Source organism: Stenella coeruleoalba (genome assembly GCF_951394435.1).
Source record: "Stenella coeruleoalba genome assembly, chromosome: 6".
Lineage (NCBI taxonomy): Eukaryota > Metazoa > Chordata > Mammalia > Artiodactyla > Delphinidae > Stenella > Stenella coeruleoalba.
This window is the reverse complement of record NC_137151.1, coordinates 125,429,651-125,450,723: the sequence shown is the minus strand read 5'-3', so window position 1 is coordinate 125,450,723 and position 21,073 is coordinate 125,429,651. Positions and strand designations below refer to the sequence as shown.

The 21,073-nt window shown below is 50.3% G+C and overlaps 1 protein-coding gene across 2 annotated transcripts in view; it reads right to left on the bottom strand.

The window, feature by feature from the left end:
- The window catches only part of TRAF3IP1 (TRAF3 interacting protein 1), a 66,485-nt gene extending 47,853 nt beyond the window's left edge, over window positions 1–18,632 (bottom strand). For both annotated transcript variants that reach the window (XM_079924338.1, XM_079924339.1), the window contains exons 1-7: window positions 18,406–18,632; window positions 15,176–15,244; window positions 14,588–14,749; window positions 12,656–12,799; window positions 12,157–12,552; window positions 9,684–9,755; window positions 8,538–8,613 (exon numbers count right to left, since the gene is read on the bottom strand). In XM_079924338.1, the coding sequence (XP_079780464.1) occupies window positions 8,538–8,613; window positions 9,684–9,755; window positions 12,157–12,552; window positions 12,656–12,799; window positions 14,588–14,749; window positions 15,176–15,244; window positions 18,406–18,528 (1,042 nt within the window). In that variant the 5' untranslated portion in view covers window positions 18,529–18,632. The remainder of the gene's footprint in view (window positions 1–8,537; window positions 8,614–9,683; window positions 9,756–12,156; window positions 12,553–12,655; window positions 12,800–14,587; window positions 14,750–15,175; window positions 15,245–18,405) is intronic.
- Between the last annotated feature and the right edge of the window lie 2,441 nt (window positions 18,633–21,073).

Sequence of the window (21,073 nt, the reverse complement as noted above, 5' to 3'; positions counted from 1 at the left end):
AGTATAAGTTAGGCAGCTGTAGATTGTCAATTTTAGAAGAAAACACCCCAATAACTTTAAGTTGTCATATGTTGTTTGAAAGTATCAAATATTTTCTATATTGTACAAAACCACCAGCACAGTAAGTAAATTACAAATGCATTACTTCTGTCCATAGCTTGAGGAGACCAATGACACTCTGCACAATTTTATCTCCTCGAAGCTCTTTCTTTCTTTACTTTTTTGAGAGGCCTATGATGGTTGTTTTAACGTTTCTAGTGGTATTCTTAAGTAAGGTTTACTAAACCCCAAATTCACACAAACAGAAAGAACATAAAAACAGACTATCATTCACTAATAATACTACAATCGATTCTTAATCAGAGGGCAGGTTAACCAACTTGCCAAGCAACAGCTTTTAAAACAATAACGCACCCATAAGAAATTAAAATTACTACGAATTGGAAAAAAAAAAACAGTGCATTAGCACAATCTGCTGAGTTAGCGGCCATTACTGAGCCCTGCAGGTAAGGACGTGGGCGGAGCACCGCGCCTTGAGGGGGTTCTCATCCCAATAAGATCACCCGCGCAAAGCTGGGGGCACCGGCTGGGGCCACGGAGCCTGCACCAGTCACTCTCCCTGAAACTCACCAAGCAGCGCACAGCCCACAGCACTGCACAAGCAGCTTGCCGTTCTGCCAGGCCTCTGTGCAAAGTTCAGCTGCACGGAGGTGCTGACTACATCTGAGGGTAAATGCAAATAACCAGGGTTTAAAATGGGCGGATCTGCCGGGCCCAGTGACCAGCCTTAGCATCATATCATGGGATGCAGAGACACTAAGTGCATCCTGACAGGACACAAGGTAAAGGGCACAGCATCACCTATGTAGGGGTGAGGGAGAAGCAATCTCCTTAACCCAAATCTGATCAGGCCTTTAGATCTAACAGAAATACCGGGGGGCGGGGGGTGGCGCCATTAAGTTAAATGACAGCACGGGAGCGATGAGACAAACACAGGGGAGGGAGCGCTGCACAGGGCACGCAGCCTCACCTCTCCACAAAGTCAATGCTCTGGAACGAAGGTGGGGGAAGGGGGGCTGTTCCACATTCAAGAGGTTAAAGACACAAAAAGAATAATAAAAAACATACAGTGTGTTCTGGATCCTGATTTTTTTAAAAATAACATTGTTGAGACAATAAGAATGCAGCCTGGGTTTTAGAGGCTCTTGGGGAATGACAAGTCTGTTGGGTGCAACAATAATTTTACGGCTATGTAGGAACTTTTTTTTTTTTGAGGTGCATGCTGAAGTATTTAAATGGAATTATTTAAAGTATTAAAATATTTTTTAAATACTCTGAAATATTTCATAAAACTACGTCACTATAGATGAAGCAAATGTGTCAGAATGTTAGGACTACTGAAACTACATGAGAGGTACATGGGTGCGAGTCATTCTACTCTTTCTATGTATTTTTCATAATGAAAATGTCTAAACAATAAAACAAAATGAAATGAGCGAACCCGAGCAAAATGAAGACATGGATGCCGTAAGGTTCCGGGAAAACATAAGACGACCAAACAGCTGTAGAAGGAGCGAGTCTCCTCAGACAGCCTGTGTGACAATGTGAGCAGGGGAGGAAGACGTTCATGTTTTGAGAAAGAAATGGATAAATTCCTTGTTGAATTCTTCAATCCACCGGCAAAGGCAAATGAGAACCACCAAGCCCAACCATTGTCCCGGGACACCCCAACAGTAACGCGGGCCGGCCAGGCCCTGGAGCAGTCGGCACGACCCGGCCAGGCGCTGGTCTGAAGCGCTGGCCAGGAGAGGAAGGGGGCTGGGAGGACACACCCAGTGGCCCGGATCTGGAAGCCATAATCAATCTGGGAACTTAAGGAACCCTAACGACTGCTGGCAAACCCTGAATTCCGGAAGCAAAATAACTGCCAGTGCAGGACGACACTTGTGATGCCAGGGACCCGGGGTGTGTGCAGTGACAGGACTCAAGGGAGGAAGGGTTTGCGGGGAGGGAGGCTCACTAGGGCCACCCAGGGACAGGGAGCGCACAGGACTCTGCTGGCGGCCACCAGGTGGCGCTAGGCTTCCTTCTAATCTCCACAAAGCGCTCAACTGAGAATCGCCTGCTGCAATGTTCTGTGCTTCTTAAACACTGAGCTTTCGTTATTTTCACACATGCAGATAAAGATCTATACAGATCCATAGAGTCTAACATGCGTCTAAAGAACTACCCCAATTTATTTTAAATCCAGCATACCGTCTCAGAACAGCGCTGACTCACCCTGACTTGGGGCTCTCGAGTAAACTTTATATATAAAGTGATGGGTACTAAAGCAATGGTGCACGACACGTCTGTGACAAGCCAGTCACTTCACGATCACCACCGCATGTGCCCTCAAGGCAGGTCTTCTCACACCGTGTACCCACGAGGAGGCACTGGCTCAGAGAGCACACCTGTGCAGCTCGTTCCAGGGCAGCAGGTACACAGGTTTGGGTTTGGATGCGAGGTGTGCCCACGTGGGCCGCCCAGGGCCTGCGCAGGGCAAGCCCTCACTCAAGCTTCGCCCCGCCCACTCCCCTCTCCTGCAGTACCAGGACTGCCCTGTGCTGCCCCCCACAGGACCCGCCTGTGGCTGAGAAAAGCTCCTGCAGAAATGAAATAAAACATCACAAGATGCAGCTGAATTGCAATGGGCGTGGCCACTGAGAAAAGCATTTTCATCCGTAAGAACTCATTCTGTCCCAATTTAGGTCGTTCGGTCCTCCCACACTGCTAGAGACGCAGATAAACCACACAGAGCTGACCTACTTGGAACAGAATAACCACAGACCATCACTGCTGAACCAGCGATGGAGCAGACGGCTTGCAAACACACCCCTCTTAGAAAAGCAAAAGCTAGTAAAGGGAGAACGCAAGTGCAGAAAGATGGGCTCATTGTTATTCTAGCTACAGTTACAGAATGTTAAAAAACCAGGTAGATCCGAGGCAAGTTCAGCCTAGAAAAATCTTTATCTTTCCCCGGGGGCAAGATTTACACTATTTTTCCCCTCAAATGTCACTCAAGAATTGCCGTATTTCTGAAGAATTTAGTTAAACATCACAGAAGACTCCATACAGTTACAACCTTGGATCATCCCACCGAAATTCCATATCCGTACGTCTAATCAGCCGGTATCAGCAGGGTGAGGATGTGCACACACGTCACACTGCCAGCCTCGAATGTAAAAGGTGTGCCACGGGGACACCTTCCCCGGGCGCTCCGAGCAAGCACTTGAAAATAGTTCTTGTGGAGCATTTTCTTAACAGAACACAGCAGAGCACGCCGCAGAACTGAAAGATAATTTCTCTAACTATCCACAACACTTTTTAAAATTCCAGGAGTAAGATGAAGAAAGCATTTTGACTTAGATGCAAAGATTTTACACATAATAAAGCATGTAAAGGTTAACTTAGAGCTAAGTTCATCTTCTTTATCATAAAACTTAGCAAATTAAAGCAAACAGACTATCAAGTCATTTCTGTTCTTCAGTACACTGTGGGAAAAAAGAAATCTGATGAACATTAAAGTGGTTAGAAAAATAAAGAATAATGATAACCCCACTGAGATGTAAATATTTCATACCAAAGTGGTGAGGAATTTAAACTAAGGAATATATTTTTCTTACCTATTTCTGAAGTTGTAGTTTCCTGATCTGGTTCATTATTTAATCCAGACACTATGGGGTCTAAAATTTTAGCTGAAATATCATCCTCCTTTCTTCCTGACATAAAACAGTGAACAACAGATTAAACTATTGCAAAGGTTTTCGCGTTTGGTTGCTTTGGTTGGGATTTACAAGGCTTTATGCCAAGGTCACCAACTAACTGTCCCATCAACTCAATGGTCAACCCTCAGCCTCCACGGGACCTGTCTCGGAAGCGCTGGATAAGCCCCTCCGCCTCCGGAAGCCCCTGGCTTTCAGGGCGCTGGCTCTCCAGCCCCCCCAACTTGCTGGCCTCTGTCTCCTCTGCCAGAGCCCTCTCCTCCTCTCCGACCCTCGAATCCTGGGCTCCACGCTCCCCGGAGGCCATTACTGCATGAAGGCCCGCGCGCTAATCTGGGAACCCCCAAGTTCTTCATTTTAACGTCAGCTTCTCCAGCTCTGCCCCTGAACCTCAGGCCCACACGCCCGCCCGCTGTCCCAACGCCTCCACCTGCTTGTTTCACAGGCATCTTGAACTTAACGCCTCTAGAACGGATCCGCCAACCAGCTTCTCCCAAAGCCTTCCCCGCTTCAATAAATGACACCACGGAGGTGCCGGACACCCCCAACCGATCCCACCTGTGATTCCTCTCTAACAGGCGCCGTGCAGTCCATCGGCGCCACTGTCATCCCTTCCGTGAGAGCGGCCTACCCCGCCCCACCTCCACCCCCCATCTCCGCAGCAGTGACCTTGGGTCCCAGACGTCGCGGCCTCTCACCTGGACGCCACAGCACCACCTAACTGCTCTCCGGCCTTCATTCCCGCCCCTGCAGTTTTAAGGGGGGCGCCTCTCAAACCTAAGCCAGAGCCTGTCTCTGTCCTGCTGGGCACCCTGGGACTTCGCTCCCACCTACTCCACCATGCCCCCAGCCTGCCCGCTCACGAGCCCCTTCTCCTGGCACCTGCCCTCTCTCTGCTCCAGCCTCACCACCTGGCTTCCAGTCACTCAAACAGGCAGGCCTGTCCCCAGCTCGGGGCCTCTGGCCATTCCTGGACACCCACAGGTCATGTGCTCTGTGACGCTAGTGGACTCTGTCCAGACACCCCCTCCTCAGTGGCCCTCCCTGCCTACGCACCCCCTCCACCTCTCTCGGCTTCACCTCCCTTCAAAAGACTCATGGTTAACTAACACGAATGTATACATCCTGAGTTCTCTTTACTATCTGTCTTCTCCTTCTAGATCATACTCTCCACGAGGGCAGGTACTCCACAGATATTTGCAGAATTAAGAAAGGAAGGCTCACATGGACGATTTCGGCCAGTGAGGGGGTCACGGACGGGAATCCATGCACGGCGGGGGCAGCCCCGTGGCTCAGACAAGGGGGCTCGCTGGTCCCCTGCCCCTGCTCCCCTTGGGGCCCCGAGAACAGTGCTCTAGCACCCGGGCCGCGTCTCTAGCACAGGGCGCATCTCCCCTGCACCACCCACGGGGCTCCATCTGTTCAACGATCAGACGGAAGCAAGGGATCAGGCGGCTAAAGGTTTCGAGTCACAAACCCTCGCTCGCAGCCTCCCTGGGGTTCGCTCAGTCTTACCGAGCTGTTTCCCGGCGTGTTCCTTCTTAGCTTTACTGCAGGAAGAGTTACGTTCTTTTTCAGGGGAGAGACTATTTTCACTGGTTCTAGAATCCCTTCTTCCTAACATGAAATTGCACAATGAAAATACGTATTAAACTTAATTTGCGATGCTGCATATTATCAAACAAATGAAATTAAAATGCACCCACTAACTCAAAGTGATTTGCTCTGCTAGTCTCCACTGGTTAAGAATAAGCAAAAATTATCATATTCTTACACAGAATGGTTTTTGGATCCTATAGGGATTCTAGTGTGGCCTTAAGATTCTAAGTATGTCTAACAAACGTAATGCCCTCCCTCTCTAGTAAAGGCAAGGCTTCGCTCCTCGGCGGGCACACAGAGGACCTGTGTCTCGCACACCTCCTGGGTGCTGGACCCTTCCCCTAATGCTACCCGCTAAAGCGAGGCAGCACGACAGGGCGCAGCGCCAGCTTTGCTGGGCAAGGACCCGGGGTGAGGTCAGTGCCCAACTAGCAGAGGCAGGGAAGAAAGAGTTCACCAATTTGTCAACAGCTCAGTAAACCTTAGTGTCTTAAAGCTGGCAACTCTCTGATAACCAAATCTCTCAAAGATCAAATACAAGGAACCCTACAGTTCAAGCTTACCGGTTAACTCAGATGCTAACATCCTGAGTTAGTAAAAAAGAAAAGCAGATGATACGACCATCAGCTTAGAAAATCAAAACATCAATGGAACAATTATGGGTTAAGATTCAATACAAGCTAGATTTAAGATACATTTACAAAAATCAATGAAGTTTCTATATTCCAACAACGATCACTAAAAATTAATGAGGGGAAGAAAGATACCATTTCCAAAAAAACTGAAAACAAAACAAACAATCGAGCAATCCCTGACTGACAGACACACCCAAGCACCCAACACACATCTCGGGAGAGGATGAGACCCCTGTCTAACTTGAAAGTAGATGTATCCAATCTTCCCAGAATAACGAAAGCCTAAGTTTCACCCAAGTCCAATTACATCCTCATCCATTTGTTTTGTGGGATGTGGGATTCTTTGACTCATGAAGTGATTACAAAATACATCTGGAAGAAAAGCAAATAAAAGGGCTTAAAACGTCTTTGAAAAGAAAAATGATAGGGAACTAGTAGTGAAACAGAAAACCGTAGAGAAAAAACAAAAACAGAAACACCAGACTCCAGACTCCAAAAGGCATGTGGGGAGATCACAGAGCAGGAGGGAAGGGAACAATTATTTAGCAAGTGACCCTGGAACACCTGATGAGTTATTATGAAAAAATAAATTCAGAGTCTCATTTTATACCATGAATTAAAATAAGAGATAACCAAAAAGATTAAATATTAAAACGTATGACAAAACACAAACCTTCATCTCTCAAATCTCTGGAAAAACTACAGAAAAAAGACTGGTAGCTTCCAGTGCATAAAAATTAAACACCTAGGCTTCCCTGGTGGCGCAGTGGTTGAGAGTCCGCCTGCCGATGCAGGGGACACGGGTTCGTGCCCCGGTCCAGGAGGATCCCACATGCCATGGAGAGGCTAGGCCCGTGAGCCATGGCCGCTGAGCCTGCGCATCAGGAGCCTGTGCTCCGCAATGGGAGAGGCCACAACAGTGAGAGGCCCGCATAACGCAAAAAAAAAAAAAAAAAAAAATTAAACACCTAGGCAAGTCAGTAACCAAACAAAATTAGAATTTAAAAAGTGGAAAAAAAATATAAGAAACAAATACTTATTTAAAAATCGGCAGGGGGGTGGTGGTGGGATGAATTGGGAGATTGGGATTGACATACATACCTAAAATAGATATCTGATAAGAACCTGCTGTTAGCACAGGGAACTCCACTTCCCTGTACAGTAGAAACCAACCCAACATTGTAAAACAACTATACCCCAATTAAAAAAAATAAAACAATAAATACTTTTAAAAAAATTGGCAGATGTCCTTAACATACAGGGAGCTCACACAAATTAAGAACACTCAGACTCTGAGTGTTTTCCATCTATCAAAATCAGCGAGCCTTTCAAACAAATCCCCAGAGAAGGTGTGGGGTAGAGGGTACGGACAGTGTCCACTGTAGCTAAAACCTTACAATGTCCATAATGGCCCTCTGTGCCAGTAATTATACCCTGGGAACCTATCCCACAGAGATCGCCCAAAAGGAAGAGAAAGTTTCTGTCACAAAGAAGTTCACTAAAGCATTTATCAACGTCAAAGAGTGGAACTTACCACCTAAGCTCAATTTCTCAGTGAAAAATTCCAACTACTACATTCTTGCCATACTTCTTTAAGTTTTACAATTTAGGAAAAGGATGACTTTTCAGGAACTACTACCGCTCATTCAAAGTAACTTCATGCTTCCACTGAAAGCCTCCGACACTGCCAGCCTCCAACTGTACTTCCCTGCACTGGACTGACATTCTTTCCCTACTTATTGGTCTGTCACAAGGAGACACATCTTCGGGCAAACCCAGGCCAGGCCCGTTTGCTTCAGCTTCAGCGTTTAGCATGACTGCCAGTGACATTTTCTGCTATGTTTTAAATGCATAAACATCACCTGTCTAAGGGCAGGACGCTCTTGATGTCCGTCCTGCATCAGGACTAAACTTGCTTACCCATTCAGAAGAGTCAGTGAGACACGGATGACTGATAAATATTTCTGGAAAATTAATATTCAGTCACGCCTTTTAGATTGGAACACAGATCACGCAGGTGTACTCTGCCCCTGGTGTCGTGAGCTCACACATGTGTGCGAGGGCATGCACATGCATGTGGGTGTGAAAACCATAGATCTTCATCATTTTCACACAGTCTTTGTTCCTTCCAAAGGCAAATCCGCTTTCTAGTCACAGAAGCTTTTTCCTACTAGATGTTGTGACTAAAGCAAAGAATCTAGTATTGGGTTTCCCTGGCGGCACAGTGGTTAAGAATCCGCCTGCCAATGCAGGGCACATGGGTTCCAGCCCTGGTCCAGGAGGATCCCACATACTGCGGAGCAGCTAAGCCTGCGTGCCACAACTACTGAAGCCGGCGCGCCTAGAGCCCATGCTCCACAACAAGAGAAGCCACCGCAATAAGAAGCCTGCGCACCGCAACGAAGAGTAGCCCCCACTCGCCACAACCAGAGAAAAGCCTGTGCGCAGCAACGAAGACCCAACGCAGCCAAAAATAAAATAAATTAAGAAAAAAGAATCTAGTATTTTCAGCTACATTGTATGATAAATTTTGCAGTACCTTCCACTGAATTTTTGGATCGCCGTTTTGATGTCTTTGTTGTCACTGACCTGGATGCTCTAGTGGAAATCTCAGTCTTAAAGAAAAGAGAATGAAAAAAATAAATTAATTGATGCACCACAGAGCGACACCATGAGCAGATTTATTATTCAAGCTCAAGGAAGAACAAACAGGAAACACAACAACATCCGTACGCATTCAAAGGGGAACTGACTCCAAGTCAGCGCAGCTAAGCACTTAAGACCTAAGAGTGTGGATTAGAAGGAAGCCGAAAGCTCTTTCACTCTAAATGCAGAATTCCACTTTTTGGTACAGCCCTAAAAAGGTCAGCTGTCCACTGACCATACCTTGAGAATCACTCTCATCAGATGAGTTTATGAGGACTCGACTTCTGTCGCTATATGCTTAATTACCTCAATGCATTTGTGAACAACTCTGAGAGTGAAAACGTACACAGTGTGTTTAAACAGAGCGTAAATCAGAGAAAACAGCACATCCCGTCCCTCCCACCGCTGGCTCAGTTCCCTGGCCCGACCCCTCCCTCAACCTGCCACGAGGGCCTCTTAACTAGCCTCCCAGCCTCCACTCCACGCCTGTCCATCTTGCCTGTGGCTGCCCGGATATACTTTCTGAAATGCAAACTGGACGATGAAGTTGGGGTGAGTCTAACCTCCCCAAGACAGCCCGGCCTGGCCTGGACCTCACCCACAGGAACTGCACTGCAGGGTCCCACCGGGCCAGGCAGAGCTTGGACGGGTCCCTCCAGCCGGCCCTCTGGTCCCTGCCTGCCTCATGACTTAATCCTCTCCCAGACTCCTCCAAAGTGCCACCTCCATCCTCTCCCAAATGACTGCCTTACCCCTCTGTACTCCGCACATCATACTTGTCACATAAAGGTACGAGGAGACCCAAGAGTCACCACAGAGAAGCAGAGAATAAACACACCCCACCTACCTTGCAGGCAGTAAACCCTTTAAAGCGGTACTTTTACGACAAAATAAATATGGACCTATTGTGTGTGAGCCTCCGCCACGCCCCACCCCGTGCCTCCGTGGACTGGGGGTGGACCACACACAGCACTTACTATTTCAACACAGCTATGGGTTTATGGGTTTATGTCTCTCAAAATTATTTTTTCAAGTTTACCTCTGTTTCAGCTTTGGAGTCTTTGAAAGATCCATCTGACGACTTTTTAGACATCTCTCCTGAGCTTGAGGACTATAAAAAAAAATTTTTTTTTCAAACTCTAGAATTACTCAAGTCCGTAACATCTAAAAACGCGCCGAGATGTTTTCTCTAACACTGACCAACAAGATAACCCTTCACACGGGAGCACCACGTCACATCCCAGCCCCGCCCCACTGTGGTCGCCGTGTGGCCTGGACCTCCAAAGGCCTATCCGAGATCTCCGCCCACTGGGGGCTGACCAGGAGGCCAAGGGCAGCAGGGGCAGGGCCTCGCAGGGAACCGCAGGGAGCAGCGTCTCCCAGGCCCACGCGGTCCCTACGCCAGGCCAGACTTCTCGGAGATGTTCCAGGAACACACAGGGAATCTGGAAACGAGGGAGTCGCCCACTCCTATCTTCTGTGAGGGAACCACTCTCACCTCCCAATGGAGCGGTTCTTTTTGAGCAAAGTCTCCAGACGCTACATCAGGAAAGCACTCTCAAAACAAAAATGACGTGAAAACTGTAAGCATGTTAAATCAACACCTTAAAAAACCGCACACTTAAATCAACTCTCAGAAAGACATATCTCGACATAAGGAGTAGAAGAGACACGATCACTGAGATTTTCCTCCATGAAAAGCAGTGGATGCCTGTTGAGTACTTCAACAATTAACTGTCCTCACGACTTAACTATGAAGGTAGCAGACTATATCCGAAGTAGTTTCCTGTGCGAGCCGGGCTCTGTGCCTGGGGTCCCCGCAGCCCAGAGTGCTCAGTTCCCTGCAGACATGGGAGGAGGGCAGCACCCACACGTGGCCACTCTGACCTCAGACTCATCCTCCACCGCCACACGGGGACACACCCGTGACTTCTCAGAGTGCCTTCATACCTGCTGTTTCACAGGCTGAGAATGTCTCACCATCGTCTCTTCTAAGTCATGGGATTCGACTGGAGGCTGCAGACTGCCCGGCAGGGCCCAGGTGAGAGCTGAGTCTCCTCTTCCCTGGAGCTGCCCTCCCGGAAGCCTCGAGGCTCGGCTCTCTGGGGGTCCCACCACTCCTGGGGGAGACAGCAGCCTGCCCCCAGAGCCCTGTTCCACAAAGGAGCCCCAGATGGACACAGAAGAGCCAGTCCAGCAAAATCACCACGACAGGTCTATGAACACCTGCCTTCGGCCAACAAGGGCCAGCTGGGAGCAGGAACGCAGTCCGTTCACCCTGGTCTCACACATTTAAACAAAAGCACGCCTCGCTCGTGGCTCCAATACGTCCCATGTATCCACGTATAAAAGTTCTCTTTGGCACTGTCTCTCTACTTAAAAAACCAGTCATACCACCAGCAACCTCAGTGAACATCACGGGTGGGACACTGGGTCTGAAGGCCTGGAGGGCTGAGAAGGTGCCCCAGGCAGGGGCTGCCTCGTGCACAGTAAAGTGCACTAGAATGTTCGCGCACCACACTAAAACCAGCTCAGCGAAAAAGACTTTTCTTAGACCTCTAGAAAGAAGCAAAAGACGGGGAAGGTCTCTGTTATTTCTAAAACTCCTACGGGAAACCGGGCTCTTATGATACATACGCCGTGGTGGGTTACATGACTCCAGGGTGTCCCTGGGAGACCCCAGGGTCCCAGGTAGCATACCGACAGCCAACAGAACCACTGAGCAGACCAGCTGCCAGGCCTGGCGTGCAGTCCGTCCCACGGAGCCCGCTCACCTCCCGGTGCCAGGGATGCGAGGCCACAAAACCAGAGGCCGGCTCAGCAGGAAAGAGCAAGCTAGCCCCTCACTGCCTGGCCGCCTCACTCAGCAGACCCTGTACTTTCCCAGACCTCAGCTTCCTCCTTTCTAGCAGCTGGAGACCAGAGGATTTCCAGGACCTGCCCAGGACACTTTACAGTTATCTGATGTCCCTGCAAGAACCAGCATTTGCAATGCCAGCCCTGCCAGGAGACTTACCCTATTTACAGCGGGTCCGAAATAACCTGCACCTCTAGAAAACAGTGTCTGAAACCAAAAGAATTTTCTGGAAAACCCTAAATTTACCTGAAAATTTAATTAAACAAGAAGTCAGTAAACTGAGATCTCATTTTACTCATCTGCTAATGCTTCAGAGACTTAGAAAGTATCCCCAATCCTTAATCAACGCAGCCATGCCCACACCCCGGGGACCCCCCACACTGAGGCTGCCTGGAAACGCTGCTCACAAAGCCACGGGACCCACTGATCCCCAGTCTCCAGGAGAACGCCCAAAGGCACACACACACAGCAGACAGGAAAAGCAAAAACCAGTATCGCTTTAAGGTTCTCCTAGGCATCCACGACTGTCAGAATTTTAAATTGGTGATAAAGAAATCCAGTTTCCTAATCACACTACAACCAAGACCAGAGTCGTTGTGGAGAACACCACGAACCCTTTCTAAGTTAAAGGCAGAGGTTTTCCGACAGGACTTACCTTTCTCCCCGGCTTCTCGCGCTCGTGGCTCCTCTCCCTGTCGGGGTCCCTGGAGCGCTGCCCGTCCCGCACCCTCTGCCGGGCCCGCTCCTGGCCCTTGTGTCGCTCGCGCTCGCTCTCCCGGTCTTTCCACTTCTCCTCCTTTCCGCCCTCGTTCTTCCGCTCGCTCTCCCGCTCTGCGCCCTTGTCCCTGGCCCTCTCCGGCCGGGCCCTGTTCTTGGCCCGCTCGCTCTCCCCTTCGTGGCACTTGTCTCTCTCGGGATCTTTGTGTCTGTCTCGGTCATTCTCCTTGGCCTTCTCCCTGTCCCTTTCCTTTTCTCTTGGTTTGCTTTCTTCCTCTTTCTGTTTTCGACCTCCGCTTGTATTCCTCTCATTTATTTCAGAGTTTCTTCTATCCTAGGAAAAAAAAAAGCTGGATGACAATATCACTTATAAATGTCTACCTGAACCACAAAAAGCCTCATTATTTCATTTTCAGATGCACGTAACTTGCATTCACCTCTTTATCCTTATGAACCCTGGATGCTTCCTCCCTCACGTTCTTATTATCCAATTCTTGAGGTTTCGACGTCAGTGAGGACCTTCCTTTTGTTTCCACCTTCTCTCCGGCTAACACTCTCTTCACCGCATCGTCGCTGGAGAGCTTGTCCCAACGTGAGGAAATAAAATGCAAGGTTGCGATGAAATTAGTACATTTAATAAACATGAATGTCAACATTCAAAGATTGCTCATTAAACGGAATCTTTGTCTCCTAATGGATTTCAAAGGATAAAATATTAAAAGGAAATGAACGTTACCACAGACAACGTACAGCATCTCCTCTAACCGAGCCCTCCAGCACTCCTGCGGTAACCGCACAGTCCACTCAAGCTAAATGAACCCCGGGTCCCTTCTACCCAAGGTGCCAAGCGTGGACGTGTGTGCTGTTCAAGGACACCAAAGCTGGCCACATGACTCTACGACACCCTTCGCTTCTCACGGGGCCACAGAGGCCCAGCACCGAAAGGGCCTAAGGAATGATCTAACCGGAGCCCCATCAAATGCCAAAATCCCTTCTGCAGCATCCCTGACCGCCCCCGAGAGTCTCTGAACACCTCGGGTCAGGAATCCCACTGGCCACACACTCCCGCTTTCCGCAAGCCTGCGCTGAGTGACTGCTACACGCCCGGCACTAGACCGCGGGCTGAGGACACGCTGCACACCAGCGAGGCCGCCAAACACAACAACCAAAAGTCAGTGCGCTGGGGGAACACGACGGGGGTTCCAGCAAGAGCAGCCAATCCCACACGGCTCCCGGGAAGCAGCTCCGCACAGAGAAAGCAGCAGCACAACTGAGGGAGTGAGACCAGGGCAGGAGCCCTCAGGGGTGCAGGCACAAGGTGAGAGATGAGAGAAAAGGACCAGAGGAGACGGGCTTCGTGAGCAGTGCACGGAGCTGGGGGCGAGGGATTCAGCAGGAAGGCTAGTCAGATTTGCTTTTTGGAAAGATGAGCAACGAGAAGGATCTGGGTGTGGGGGCGGGGGACAGAGGTCAGCGCACTGGAAGATCAGCCTCTGCGTCTCCATGCCTTGGACCCAGCACACCAGGGCGAGGCTACCCTGAGGCCCCGGGGGCCAGTCTGATCCCACTCTCCATCTCCCACTGCTGCTGTGTGAGCTGAAGCCCACCTTTCCCATCTTGGTAACATGGAAGGTGAGCCCTCAGCCCATCAGGTCCATGAAGGGCTCTGTTAGTCATGCCCTTGATAAAGGTCCAACTCCGCTCCCCTGGGGGCTACTCAGATCCCACAAAGAAGGCAGGCCCTGGGGATGACCTGCTCCTACGGCCCAGCTGGACTGTGAGGGAGAAGCCAAGATTCCAGCCCTTGGTGAGGATCTCAGGAAATCCAGTCCCTGCACAAGTGAAACGGGATCTCTTTGAAGGCAGCACAGCTCTGCAAACAACCACCAGGGGAGAGGGAGGGATGGAGGGGAGGAGGGAAAGAGGGAGGGAAGCAGACCCAAGAGGCTGGAAAGGCGGGCAGAGAACAGGGACATCCCACAAGCCCCAAAGATGAAGAAAAGCAGCTCCTCCGGCCACCCGGTTGGAAACAGTCACCTGCCCTGAAAGGAGGCCCAAAAGGAGAAAGGATGCAGGGCTCAGCAGGCCGGGCACACAGCCTCCAGCCACGTGCCCACGAGCAAAGTGCCTGTGGAGTCCCTATTTGATGCTGACAGCTCGTAGACCCTGTGCGTAGCACTGCCTTATCTGTTTCAGCGTACAGCTTTAAACTACTTCTGCAACTCTGAGGCTCCAGGAGAGGTGGGGTCAGACTGCAAGCACAGGGTTAAAACCCCCTCCTTAAACACCTCGGCTCCGCTGCGTGGCCTGCCCTCCCCGTCTGGTCATCCCTCCCGCGCTGGCAGCTTCCAGCTCGGGGGCGGCGCTACCTTGTTGAGACAGCACTTTCCGATTCTCTGGAGCAGCTCGTTGGTCCTTTCGGGCTCGTGCCCGGCCACGATCCGAGCCGGTTTTGCCAGCAGTGGCTCTCCGGAGACCATGGCCACCACGTCTATGGCCTTCTGGAGGAAGCTGATTTTGGCGTCTTTATCCTGAAAGATTTCCATTTAAAACACAAATATTAAAATACTTCAAAAAGAGCTTGCATTATCTTCAGTATGTCCAACAGGCACAGTTCCCGTTTAGATAAAAAGCTATTTTTAGATGTGTGTTAAATTTAGAAATCCTGACTCTTTATAACAACCACCACCAAAAAAATCTTCCGTAAAGCTTTTAGTTGTAGGTGGTGGGCTAGCATCATTAACCTTTGGAACACTCATTCCATTTCTCCAGGATAACGTTAGCGTGCTAGGCAGCTGCCGCAAAGACCACGAAGTGAGGAAGGGCACCTGGCAACGCCCAGAGCCACCAGCCTCGCATGCCAGCCACAGGTCAGCCGTGAGCGAGGGGCCACCACAGCGCACCGCTCACAAAAACCCTGTTCACGAAGGCGAGCAGGGACAGTGCCTCAAACCTACCTTAACGTTATCGGACTTCATCTCGGCGTCTGTGTAGAGGCCCTTCATGAAACCGGTCATCCTGATCACCTTCAAAAGATAAAGCGAGGCCATGGTCTGCACCCCACGGGACAGCCCGTGCCCTGGCCTCGCCCACTGCCCACGCTAAGGGCCGCCTGGATCTGTCTACGCCCAGGACGTCATTCATCCACTGACGCAATGAGCACTGAGCGTCTGCCACGTGCCAGGCCTCGTCCCGGCAGGAGCCAGCCTGGTCCTCACAGAACTCAGCCTGGCTGTGACGACAGGTGAACATGATGGACCCGCGGGGCTATAACGGGGGACAGGATCCCTCCTAATCCAGGTGCAGGAGGCCCCGGGGAGTCGGGGAACACTTCCCAGAGCAAATCATATCTAAACTAAGACCAGAAGCTTACGGGAGAAGAATTGGGGGAGCGGGTATTGAGGAAGCACATGACAGGGAAAAGAAACAGTCCCACAAGGTCCAACTAGGTCCTGTTGAAGGGGCCAGAGGAAGTTCGACAAGAGGAGCCTGAGGCCAGGGAGTCAGCACGGGCCTGATTGGATGGCCTCTGAAGCCATCAGGAATATGGACTTAGCCTCACGACCACGAGGAGGCCCTGAGAGGTGCACAGACAGGAAACGGCCTCCTGTGAGGACGGCTCGGGGCAGTGGAGAGCGTGGACTTTGGAAAGAAGAGGGACTTCCCAGCCTGGGTTTCTCCTCACTTCCTGGGACACAGGGGTGCTCTGTGCCACATCACTTTTGTCCTCCCCCCACCCCTTCCTCTCCTCAGTCAACCTGGACCTCCCAGCTACCCCTCAGTCAGGCTTTGGGGGTGGTGATGTGTTCCGTTCCTCCCCACCTCCAGACACACCAGGGCCCTGGCCTCAGACCAGAGGTTTTCAAAATGCGGCAGGTCACTATAAAGTCAATGTAATGGGTAGCAATAAGCATTTTTTAAATAAAACATATAAGAAAATATCAGACTGCACTGTATGTAGTTAGGATGAATATTGCCTATATGTGTGTGTCCTGGGTCAGACATAAAGAGTATTTATTACCTTAAAAAAAAAAAAAAGACAGTCCCACACTGATATTGGGCTCCTTCTCTGAGACCAAGCTACAACTAGCTAGCTATTAATTAAGCTAGCTTTCATTCCTCAAACTACTTAACAGCTGTGCTGGTTTTCTTCCTGACAAGACAGGCGGAATATTAGGAGTATCCTGCATTTAATATTCCTGGAACTTCTGCATCCTCAAAAGGAAAAACCTTTGGAGCTTTTTCCAGTGTGCTGACAGTTAAACTTGTGAGCAGTCATTTTAACCAACAAGAGACATGAATTTCGCAGGATCAGTGCTTCAATTGATGAAAGAGGCAGAGTTGGTTTAGCAGTAGCTAAAATACTAACAGGGAGATTTGAATACAATACTCAGGGGCAGTGAAGAATTTTCGTACAAGGATCTGCACATATTATCTGAAAATGCTTTCCAGATGTCAACTGTCCTAACATCTTTATTGAGTAGGTGACAATTAACGTATTTATCTTTACACAGGTAGAGAAATTAATTTTGACCTTAGATTAGGAAAAAACTGAGGAAGAAAAGCAGACCAGTGGATCCCGATTGGGAACACGGAACTCCTTCCCCACACCCTGGCTACCTGGCCAACCAAGCCGATTCCTGCCCGAACCTTCCTCCTCCTCCGCCCTTCCAGGAGGTGGGGACAGCAGCCACCATGAGCCCAGGGCCACACCAAGACCCACAGGACGAGGTATGGCCCCCAGCCTCCTTCCTGGCTCTGTTTCAGTGAAGAGATGGGACTAACACAGAAAATGAAAGTGTGAGGCTGGGCGGCAACCGCTGTAGTTGGCCACTCACCTCCTGGCTAAGTGACTTGACCCCTCCTGGGTTAGAGGACGCTACCTGCCTACTTCACAGGGCGGGGTGATGCAGCTCAAGGCCCGGCTCCCACCAGGCTCTCCACGCAGCCACGTCCCTTCCCCAAACACTGTCCAGGGCAGGTCTAAGTGCTGCACTAGCTTAGGAGGAGGGGGAGGCCCGTCAAGGCAGCCCTTGGGATGTGGGTGGGTTTCAAGAGAGCTGTAAGCACGATTAGGGTTTTTAACAGAGAGAGGTACACATTGTAAGCTAAGCTAAGATAGCAAAAACAAGCAAAGCAAAATTTGTGTAATTTCCAGCACCTGCTGGAAAGAGTGAGCCGTGAAGTTTAAGGACAAACATGGGGCAAGAGTGGGAGCCTGAGCCCCTGGACAGCTGCAAGTTCGAGCTCTTAACTCCCCAAGAGCATGCCCGAGTTTCCAAGGTCAACACTGCACTCAGGTGCGCCACGGAAATGGGCGCTGCCACCCTGAGTTACAGGAGCCTTGACTGATTCCATTCAACAATGAATGTCTGTCGTGCACCTTCTGTGTACCGTACCCAGGATATGCCAACAAACAAGCTACCGTCCACGTCACTCAGGAATTCGCCAGCCAGTGGGGAAAAGTTTACAGACAACCAATCTCAAGACATGCTCTGTCGTTTATCAGCAAATACTGACCTGCTCTTTTATAGCGTCTTCTTTTCAGGTCCCCTAAACCACCTTCAATCAATTCACCCACAGGTACTGATTAAGCATCCAGTATGTGGTGACCACAGTGGAGCAGGTGGAGGAAAACTTGGGGAGAGGGAGTTTATACAAAAAAAAAAAGAATGATTTCTTTCTCCCGGGATTTGTAAGCACTCTCCACATGCTAGACACCGCAGCAAAAAAAAATCACAGAAACAGCTTTGCCAGGTAGAGTGGAAGATGTGCTCTGAGAGATACATGGGTAGGATGGGAAGAAATAAGAATGCTCCCCAAGGGGCCGGGAGTCTCCCCGGAAGAGGGGGCTCAGGGGGTTGGCGCGAAGGGGAGCACAGGGGTGAGAGCAGAGGCGCCGCGGAATCCGGCCAAAGCCCGGCTCCTCGGGCAGGGGACGCGCTCAGCGACGCGAGGTCCGACCCTGACGCCAGCCCTGGTCCCGACCCACAACCCGGCAGTGACCCCCGACCCGCATCCCGGCCCTCACCCCGACCCCCACAAGGGCCCTGACCCCCGGCCCGCACCCCGAGCCCCACAAGGGCCCTGACCCCCGGCCTGCACCCAGACGGCGCACCGGGACCCCGGCCCCGACCCCGACGAACCCCGGACTGCACCCCGACCCCCGCCCCGGCCCGGCGCTCACCTCCGTGATGATGTCGTGCAGGTAGCGGAACGGGGGCTTGTTCAGCAGCTTCTCCGTCAGCGGCGGCCTCCGAATCACCTTCCCCAGAGCCTCCTGCGTCCGCTTCACCACCGCCGCGTTCATGGCGGCGCCGCCCGCGTCTCGCCGGCCGCCGAGCCTAAACTCCGCTACGCGGCCGCCGCCGGCCCCGCCGCCGCCGCCAGGTCCGGCCTAGACGCGCCGCTCGGGTTTCCATCCCACAGTGCACCGGAGTCGGCCAAGGCGCGTGCGCGGGGCCGCGGCCCTCGGTCGCCAGGGCGGCGCGGCCTTAGCAACGGACCGGCGGCGGCGCCCCGGGCCCTGTCCGACTGCGCGCGCACGCGGGCGGTGTCTGCGGTGGGGCTGCCTCAGCGTCCCTGCCCGGTGACAGCGCCGAACCCCTCCACCGCTCAGCAGCCTCGGGAAAAAGCTGTTCGCCCCGCGTTAGAGGAGCCCTCCCGAGGACCGGATAGCAGCAACACAGCTTCCAAGATTCATTTCAGGGGGACTGGACTAAGTTATCTCGAAAGACACATACCTTATCCTGTTGTTACTTAACATGGCTTCTTGGAAGAGTAACTCCTTTTCTCTGAGGCTATGTTTCTGTTCCTATAAAGCAGGGATAATATGTGCCAGCCTCCCGAACTCCCAGGGAGATGAGGACCAAACGATGCTTCAGGGCTTTGTAACCAGGATGAAGCCGCTCCCTTGTTGTTCTGCCAGGTGTCTGTGGTTCTGTCCCATCTGTCTTCCATCCGCCACGCACAGGCTCACTGCAGATACTTCTATCAATATTGAAGCTTTGTGGTCTGTTTTTAGTTCTTCTATTGGATACCTTTGTAATTTTCATTTACATTCATTTTTACCATTTTCAATGCGCTCCATTCTTTATGTGTTCTTTGCTCGAGATGTATCTGGATGTGGAGTTTTTTAACTTAAAATTTATATTTGACTTTTTAAAATATTTATTTATTTGGCTACGTCAGACCTTCGTTGCAGCACGCGGAATCTTCGTTGCAGCACGCGGAATCTTCGTTGGCGGTATGTGGGATCTATCGTTGTGGCGCTCCTTGCGGCGCGCGGGCTTCTCTCTAGTTGTGTCGTGCGTGCGGGTTTTCTCTTCTCTAGTTGTGGCCTGGGCTCCAGAGCGCAGGGGCTCTGTACTTTGCGGCACGCAGGCTCTCTAATTGAGGCGTGAGAGGTCGGTAGTGGCACTCAGGCTTAGTTGACCTGCGGCATGTGGGATGTTAGTTCCCCGACCAGGGATTGCACCCATGTCCCCTGCATTGGAAGGCGGATTCTTTACCACTGGACCACCAGGAAAGCCCCCGATTATTATTGACATTCAATAAAATGCACCCATTTTAAGTGCACAGCCTGATGCGTTTTGGTAATTTTACACGATATGCTACCATCGCCACAATCAAGATACAGAACAGTTCCTGTACCCTAAAACATTTTCTCCTGCTCATTTGCAGTTCATCTCCTCCCCCACCCCAGCCCCAGGCAACTGCAACTGTCATTACAACCATGCCTTTCCTAGAGTTCCATATAAATGGAATCACACAGTACATAGTCTTTTGTGTTTAATTCTTTCCTTTATAATGTTTTGAGATTCATCCATATGTCATTCCTTTTTGCAGCTGAGTAGTATTCCGTAGTACAATTTGGTTATCTGTTCAACAGTTGATGAATATTTGAGTTGCTTTTATTTCTTATTATTTATGAATAACACTACTAAGACCATTCACATACAAGTCTTTGTATGAACATAAGTTTTCATTTCTCTTGGATAAATACCTAGAAATAGGATTGCTGGATTGTATGGTAAGAATATGCTTAACTTTACAAGATACAACCATACTGTTTTTAAAGTGGCTGCATCGGTTTTCATTCCCACTAGCAACGTATGGGATTCCCAGTTGTTCCATGTCCCCTGGCAACACCTGATGTGTCAGTCTTTTTAATTTTAGCCATTCTCATAGGTATGTAATAGTATCTTATTATGGTTTTAATTTGCATTTCTCTGGTAATTACTGATTTCAAGCACTTTTTTTTTTAAATAATTGTATTTATTTATTTATTTATTTATGGCTGTGTTGGGTCTTCGTTGCTGCATGCAGGTTTTCTCTAGCTGCAGCGAATGGGGGCTACTCTTCGTTGCAGTGCACAGGCTTCTCCTTGCAGTGGCTTCTCTTATGGAGCGTGGGCTCTAGCCACACGGACTTCAGTAGTTGTGGCACACGGGCTCAACAGTTGTGGCTCGCAGGTTCTAGAGCACAGGCTCAGCAGTTGTGGCACACGGGCTTAGTTGCTCCGCAGCATGTGGGATCTTCCTGGACCAGGGCTTGAACCCACGTCCCCTGCCTTGGCAGGCAGATTCTTAACCACTGAGCCACCACGGAAGCCCTCAAGCACTTTTTATGTACATGTACACTTTTCATTTTCACAGGCATTCATATATATTTGGTGAGGATAGCCTACAAAGTATCATTCAGGCATTTATTGAATCACTGCTGTATGCTGAGTACTGTTTAGGTGCTGGGGATTTCTGTGGAACTACATACCTTCTAGTAAGCAACTTCCACAACAGCAGTTGTTCACTGCTCCTAGGACCATAGCTCTCTCTGCTGCTAACTGCATCCAGGAC